This window comes from Rhagoletis pomonella, unplaced genomic scaffold (assembly GCF_013731165.1).
Source record: "Rhagoletis pomonella isolate Grant_MI unplaced genomic scaffold, Rhpom_1.0 Rhpom_scaffold_05517, whole genome shotgun sequence".
NCBI classification, from domain to species: Eukaryota; Metazoa; Arthropoda; class Insecta; order Diptera; family Tephritidae; genus Rhagoletis; species Rhagoletis pomonella.
In genome coordinates, this window is record NW_023464055.1 from 2,600 (window position 1) to 11,168 (window position 8,569).

The 8,569-nt window shown below is 34.6% G+C and overlaps 1 protein-coding gene across 1 annotated transcript; it reads left to right on the plus strand.

Moving 5' to 3' along the window:
- Window positions 1-6,306: 6,306 nt before the first annotated feature.
- Window positions 6,307-8,309, plus strand: LOC118755164 (sodium/calcium exchanger 1-like; the record flags this gene model as incomplete). Its single annotated transcript, XM_036490021.1, has 2 exons — window positions 6,307-8,141; window positions 8,218-8,309. Coding segments are annotated over 2 exons (1,927 nt in total), but the record flags the coding sequence as incomplete, so codon positions are not given.
- Between the last annotated feature and the right edge of the window lie 260 nt (window positions 8,310-8,569).

Sequence of the window (8,569 nt, forward strand, 5' to 3'; positions counted from 1 at the left end):
TTACACGGTTTTTGGTTAAAGCTTGGGCAATATTTTTATATAAAAAAAATAACGCGAAAAACGTTATTAAAATTTAGAAGAACATCAACACGTGGTCACTTGTTCGACTCGCTGTATGTATGCGTCGCTATATACACATTTAGTTGTATTCATGAGTGTTAATGAGATGTGAAGGAAGTAGGTGGTTGATATTTAATTCTATCTTACTAAGTATAATTAAAAAATTCTCTGGCATTCATGTTGGTTATAAATAGTCTGTCACATTTTAATTGAACGTAATGTATCATAGCTGCATGGAATGTTAAAGATTTCGAAAATTTTAAAATGCTGTGGATATTCATTTTTCACACAGGGACGAACAAATATCTTTGGCATCGCGCCGTATTAAGTAAAATTCTTTTCCTAAAAACCTATCAAATGGAGCAAGAAAACTCAGCCTAAATCTGTCAAGATTGTACTAATAAAGGAGAAATTAATAAAGAGAATAAACAAAAAAAACTGTGTATTTGTAAAAAGATTTTTTTTTTAAAGCCCATAATACTTTCAGTTGATGTATGTAAGTATTATTTGCTGACGCAAGTAGTTTTATGTTTTACGACTTAGGCCTCAAGACATTTAAACTCCTCTGATGCTCATGACCTCATATATTGAATACAAAAGTAATCCCGAGAATTCTTGAAACAATCCCGAAAATCGTGGAAAATTTCCGAAAGACCCCGAAAGATTTAACATTAAGAATCCGGATGGGTGCAGGAAATATCAAATAAGACGCTAAAATAACACCAAAATTGTTTCCCTAAAAGTAAATCACAAAATATTTCATTATTTTTCAATTCCTTAAACAATAAATACCAAAAAATACCGCCTGCTCTTTCTTTCCTGTGCCGTTTAGTATTTAGAAATCTATTACAGTATTCCTCGCTTCACTTCAAAAATGGCGCAATTTTTGGTTCAATTCCTGTTTAATTGAAAAGTTCGTCAGTTAGAGAAATGTCACTACATTCGACAACCTAATCAATTAAAAGAAAATGCATGTGTACATTTTTAATTTAGTGATATTTATACAGTTTATACTTTAAACGAAAATAAAAAGAAAAAACTATTTGTATTTATTATTAGTCATACATAAGTATGTATACTTGCCCTCACCTTTTTTAAAGATAATTGTTATAAAAAAATAAAATAAACGTAAGGAAGAGTTAACCGGGGAAAATTTTAATGCCACATGTTTTTAATCAATTAACCTGTTCAAATAAGCGGGAAAATTTACATGGATTTTTATGCAGTACTTTTTTACCCATAAGGTAATTCAAATCAATTAACTGGGGGACAATTAAGCGGGGAATACTGTAGTTAAATACCTTTTTATTTAGTATTTAGCAAGTCCTAAATACTTAAGATTCTTTTATTTTAGTATTTAGGCAATTATAAAGACAAAGTATTTGTATTTTTCAAGAGGTATTTTATATAAAAAAGTATTTAATTATGCCCATTACTAGTGTGGTGTTAACCAAAGTAAATTATAACAAAAAAATATAATTATAATCTTAACATTTTATTGGAAAAGCGGTCAGCAGACTTTCTATCGATTCGTTTTAAGAAAGCTAAATTGCTTCTGATGAGACACAATTGATAGATACTCGTACATATATGCTATGCATTTTTTACACAAGATAAAATAAGGACAAACCGCCATTTCTATACATGTAATGCCGAATTTCCACCAGGTATTTAAATAAACTTAATAAATGTTTTTATTAACCAAATGGGACTAATATTTCTAATGCCCAAACTTTGTAATTTTTTTATTATAATGTTCTTCTGACCAAAAAAAAAACGATGAATATCTTTTTTCAAGTAGTTATAGTTTTCTTTAAACAAATACTTATATGTTGTTTTAATGTTGGATGAAATGAACGATATACCTTAGCAGCCGTCGAATAATTGAAATCTCTTTGAAGTCAGGTAATAAAGTTATGATTATTTAGTACCACATTAATGTTTAGATGGCTTTGCAAATCAGGAGCAATTGATGCTTTTGTGAGGCCGTTTTCCGACAACAAATCGTTGACGCAACGCGAAATAAGAAAACGTTAAAGGCGAACACACACAAAATTCAAGTTTCGAGTAGAGGTGTTTTTTTTAGCTTAAGTTATTTATATTTACTTATGTATGCTTTAAATTTTTAACGCTTTAAAACATTAAAAAATAAAAACAAATATAAATCTCTATTAGCACATCTTTATGTGTAACTTTTACGAGCATTAAATTTTAATTTTTGCATTCTTTTTTAAACTAAATAGCAATAGGAACGGAATGTGAACACAAGTTTGTATTAATATCCAGCGAAACCGAATGCAAATTTAGCAGCAATTAAAGTTGGATCCATGAAGACCTGTAAGAGCTAGAGAACACTTTTTTTTGTATTTTTATTATAATTTAATAACATTGCAGTATTAATTAGCCAAAGAACTAGCATCACTTTGCACATAGTATGCACATGTGTATGTATGAAAATAAACTATTTATAATTTATTAAAATAGCAACAACATTTTTTATTTCGCGACGCTCTCTATTTATTTTTATATTCACAACTTATTAAATCACAATTATTTATTGCGTACTTTTTAATTTTTATTTTCATAATCTTTTTTTAAAGGTATTTATTTTTATAACATTTTCACAACAACTGTAACAAAATCGTTTCTTACTACTACACTCGATAAACCATCCAACCGTTGCACTGTGCATACTATTTTACTTTTATTTTTGTTTTACGATTTTAGCTACCCCAAAAAGTGCCAACGCATTGTCCGATGGCGACCCGCGAAACGACACACTCGAACTAATCGTACTGAGCGCATGGTACCTCACAGTGGCTCGAGAACTCTTCTGTGTGCATGCATAAGTAAGTATCTAAATATAAATATAAGTATGCATGTATGTACATTCTAAATAGTTAGTCTCTAGAGCTCCCAGACTAGTGCACCCTACACGAATGGAAAGCGGCTTGATCAGTTCACTGCGGTAAAAACATTGTGTAAATGCATGACGTATACATCCATACATACTTACATACATATGAAGGTACTTACCGTGGAAACACAATGCCGGCGAACAGCGAACTGACCATAGCGTAATTCCCGCTGTTAAAATTCGAACACCCGCCGCCATATGAAATTGAACACAGCCAAAGCGTGGCGATAGATTTATTTCTATCGCTCTGCTGGGCGATGGCGGCAGTACATGCCAAAGGTGACCATATGTTTCTTTGCTTTCAAAGATTTAGAAAAAAACAACATATAACACAAATTATATTTGTTGGTTGAAAAATACAGTGATCGATTCGTTAAATCTGGCTTCAAATAAAACAATTTATAATATTTATATTTGTTATCATTTCATCATTTCTAAATATGGTTTTGTTTTTCAAAATATGGTCACCTAAATTATAAGTGCGACGAAATGCTGTCAGCTGTTTTCCCTAACGCTCTAATTCTGTTAAAATAGGCGAAATAGCAGGGCGAACGGTGAACGACGGCCCCGCCCGATTCGGCGAACTTCGCCGTTCGCCCGGTATTGTGTTTCAAGCATTATGTATGTCCATACAAATGTATGTAGATATGAGCATTTGTAGATAAGTAGCACTTGACGTTTTTTACAGATATTGATTTTTAGGCTTGATACACACGAACGTTTTTCTCTTAAGATGCATCGGCACTGCGCACAGTGGTCTCCTTTTTCTTCTGGGTGAGTGCAATAGTGCCGAGTCCTTATAAACCTGGTATTTTCATCCTTAGCTACCACCATCGTCCATTTGCCTCCATTCGGCAGGCATGACCTAGAGAGTGGTTTGACAAGGTCAAGGTTTTTGGCGTTGTTATCACACGCTGTAGATGGCTCAACACCCACCATACGTGGCGACGAGTCACATCCTGCGAGCGGTGACCCTGCTTCAAACTGAATATGGCGGGTCTATAAAGAAAAACTTGCTCTGTAAATCCAGATGTCCATGTACCGTGCCTGCGGACTGAATGGTAGAGCTGGAATACAATCGATATTTGTGACCATCGATGTTTATTGATAGTGCCATGATGGATCGTCGCATGCAGATTTCCCACGTGAACTTGCATCAAAGTTCAATTCTGCCATTTCCTTGAAAGGATTTTCGTGATTTCAAAGCATTAGTAGAGTTAATCAGTCTTATCATGAGTTTCATTTTCCCCGAACCGGTTCACTTTTCACTTTTGGTTTCCATGGTTTTACTATGGGACAAATGGACAAATTTTCGAGTAAATTTTTTTTCAGGTGAAACTCAGGATAAGGCAGAATATGATTTATTCATATTTCTTTTGTTTTTTACACACCTTTCTTTTTTCAAAAATATACAATTTCATAAAACTTTAATTTCTATTTATCATATTGATCGAGCGTTAGACGATCAAGAGTCCATTCGCCTTAGTAACCCATTACACCCATTTGGGTACTTAAAGTTGACATTATAGACAATGTTTTTATGTAAAAAAAATAAAAATAAAAATGCTATATTCAAAAAGAAAAAAGTTTATTTTTTTTTTATACGTTGCACATTAGTGTAAAAAATTTATAGTTAAAGCCCATAATAAGGCGGAATAAATAAATTTTTTTTCATTAAGTTTCGTTGAAAGGTTTCCAAGATACAGCACTTTAAAAAAAGGTATGCATGACGTTTTCTTAAAATTTAAATCTCGTGTAAATAGGCAATGCTACGTCATATCGGCAATATATGCCGCATGTATATTCACGTCACCTAGACTTTCAATCTCTTCAACTTTCATCCAACTCCTTAGAGGTCGCGCACAGAGGTGGTATATCTTTCGATCTGAAGCTTTTCATTTTTTTTTTACAAAAAAAAAAACAAAGATGACAATGCATGTTTAATAAAAAAAAAATTTTTTTTTAAAAACATGGTGTAATAATAATAAGGTAACTTAACCTCACTTTTTCGGCACTTCTATTCCTGTCACGCATTTTAAAGTAGTAGAAAAGGTACTAATTATTTACTACTTCTAATACGTTCGTGCATACTATTTCAAAATAAATGTAAAAAATATATAACTACAGGCTTATAGGCCTGAATATATGTTTGTATCGGCACACAGCTTGGATATATAGTAGAACTTATAAAAAAGTAAAGGCCGTAAACTAAGGCAATTTCTTATAAGACTGAGAATGACTTTTTAATATTATAAGCGAATTCCTAATTTAAGCATGCAGCCACTCTATTCTCGTGTATAAGTAGTTGTCCATTTGGCTCAATATTATGACAATGCAGCAAAAGTTATTTAATATAAAAAATCGCATTTCCATACGATTTTTGTGTACGCCTTTTTCCATTGATAACCACAATATCTTTTATTTGTTTACATTTTGAGGACAAAAATTATACAAATCCAGCAATTTTAAATATTAATATCGTTCTAACTACACCAAGTTCCTAAAAAATTGCGATCAAAGGAACTACTAAAAAGGAGAATTTTAAATACTATTTCCCAACGAACTGTATATAATATGGTGACCTTTTTTCGCCATTACCCCTTTTATGCGACTTTTTTGAAAATTCTCAACGACAACACTGGGCCCCAGTAATCAGCGGTTGTGCTGCAGAGTTGGACGAACGTTCTAAAAGCTGCTATAAAATCACTGATTTTGTATGGAAAATGGTATCACATTTCACATGCAAATAGATTTTAACAATTTAAAATTTTTGTAAGAATAAATTAAAAATATTTGACATTTTCGAGACCAAATAATCTGACAAAAAATAAACGAATCAGCTGCTCTTATGATACTACCTGTTCAATGTGACTTGATAAGTACACATTTTTTTCGTTAATTTCATTTGTCGAAACGACATTCATGAAGCTTGTCGAATTGAGAAAAAAATAAAAATATTGAACCAGTGAAAAAAGTTTAGAAATATTCAAAATTATTAATCAAAACGGTATTCATCTACTTATTTTTTAAACGGAAACGACAGGGACAAACTGCGGGAACAACGAGGTGAAACACCAAAAAAGCGGGTATTTGGGCGCATTTCGACGCCATTCGTGGCACATAGTGTCGGTGATCGTTAGCTAAGGACCGCGTACACAACAACAACGGCAACAAGTTCTCGAAACCTAAACCATTCGGATTTATTTGTGTGAGTGCTATAAATCGATGCGATGATAAAAGTATATTCAGATAGAAGTCGCCAATTGAAAGCGTTTACTAAATTAGTGGCTTTGGTTTGTTTGAATTGTTTACTCCTTCGATTAACCAAGGCACAAGAAAAAACGAACTCGCCTGGAGTAACACAGTGGAATATTACACCCAAATCAATAACTCCATCACCGTTAGCGGATAGTGAACCAAGCATAGCAAAACCGACGACTGCCGTACCACCCCCAGACGATTTAAATTTAAAACAAATGGTTAATCCTATTTCGAGCACAACACAACCAGAGGCGACTGTACCTCCACAAAACGAATCGAATGAACGAAATAGTATAAATCCATTTTTTCGATCCGACTTTGACGAAGGAATTATAAGGTGCAAGGATGGTCTTATTCTCAAATCTTGGCGACCTTTAGAAGGAGTTTCCAAAACGGAAAGAATAAAACGAGGAATTATTTATTTCCTGGCAATGTGTTATTTATTCATTGGTGTTGCCATTGTATCGAATCGATTTATGGAATCTATAGAGGTCATTACATCAAGTGAAAAACGTGTAACTGTACTTAATAAAAATGGCCAGAAAGAAACCATATCCGTCCGTGTGTGGAGTCAGACAGTGGCCAATTTAACACTCATGGCTTTGGGCTCGAGCGCACCGGAAATTTTTCTTTCTATAATCGAAATGTTTCAGAAGAATTTCGAAGCTGGCGATTTAGGTCCAGGTACAATAGTTGGTTCTGCGGCATATAACCTTTTCATTATAATTGCTATATGTATGGTTGTAATACCGAAAGGTCAAGTACGAAAGATACGTGATTTTCGAGTTTTTGTTGTGACATCTGTGTGGTCGACATTTGCTTACATTTGGTTGTGCTTAATAGTGAAATATATTTCACCAGGCGTCATTGATATATGGGAGGGATTACTAACGTTTATATTCTTTCCAATTCTTGTGTATCACGCTTACATTACAGAGCGTTGTCTGTTCTGTCCGAAATGTTACAAACAATCGTACGAAACGAATCAGCGTGGTATCGTTGTGGGCAAAGTTGAGTCGGCCGAACAAGGCAAGGATCCTGTACGAACAAGTATTAAAGATCTAGTCGAAAGTCCAGAAATGCGCGAATTTGAAGAAACACGCCGAGATTACATTATTAAGTTGAAAGAATTGCGTCGAAGATACCCAGAGTATGATTTGGAAATAATCCAAGCAATGGCGCAGGAGCAACTAATCAAAGATAGCCGTAAGTCAAGAGCTTTCTATCGCGTTCATACTGGACGTCGTTTAACTGGGGGGCCAGGCGTACTAAACAGGGCGCTTTATTTCGCAACTATGGAAATTTCAGAGACAAAGGCCGAAGCTCGTATGCAAGGAGAGGAGGATGAAGAGCTTTATGATGACTTCGAGACGTGCATATATTTTGAGCACGGCCACTATACTGTGATGGAAAGTGTCGGAGATGTGGAGTTGCATGTGATTCGGGGCGGAAATTTGAAGCACTTAACAAAAGTTGAATACTACACCGAAGATGGAACCGCGAAGGCAGGCACAGATTATGTAGCCGTGAGAGGAGTGCTTGAATTTGCTCCAGGCATCGAGCTGCAAACCATTAAAATAAGAATTATTGATGATGATGTCTTCGAAGAGGATGAACACTTTTATGTCCACCTTAAAAATCCGAGTACGGAAGCTGTTCTTGTAGCACCTAAAGTGGCAACCATTATGATCCTGGATGATGATCACTGTGGCATTTTCGGATTCAAGGAAACACAACATCAAATTCCAGAAACAGTGAAAATTTACGAAATATTTGTAAAACGATATTCGGGCGCACTTGGTAGAGTTATCGTGCCTTATTATACCAAAGAGAAAACGGCAATATCGGGGAAAGAGTACGTGGATGTGAGCGGCATACTGGTATTTGAACATGGCGTTGTTGAGTGAGTAGATTTGTAAAATAAGTTGTATTTAGCACATGCTGATCATCTACATACGTATGTATTTAAAAAACCTTAGGCAAATCATAGAAGTTCAAATCATCGACGAACAAAGCTTTGAAAAAGATGTTGTCTTCGAAGTATATCTTGGCCAACCGAGGATTGCAGAAGGTAAGTCGCAGCAATAGACATTTCTTATATCTGCAGGCTAATACTCGTATCGCAGCCAGTTAAAGCCTGATTGCAAACGAATTATTGCACTCGGCCCAAAAAGTGTTTTTTTTTTATATCGCTGGCTGAGTGGAAGTCGACCTATATCGGCAGCCAGTTCGAAAACACCCTATCTCAGAAAACTTTTCACGAACGCCCTACTTCAGAATTTGATTGAAAAACACTCTATGTCAGAACTTGGTTGAAGAACGCTCCATCTC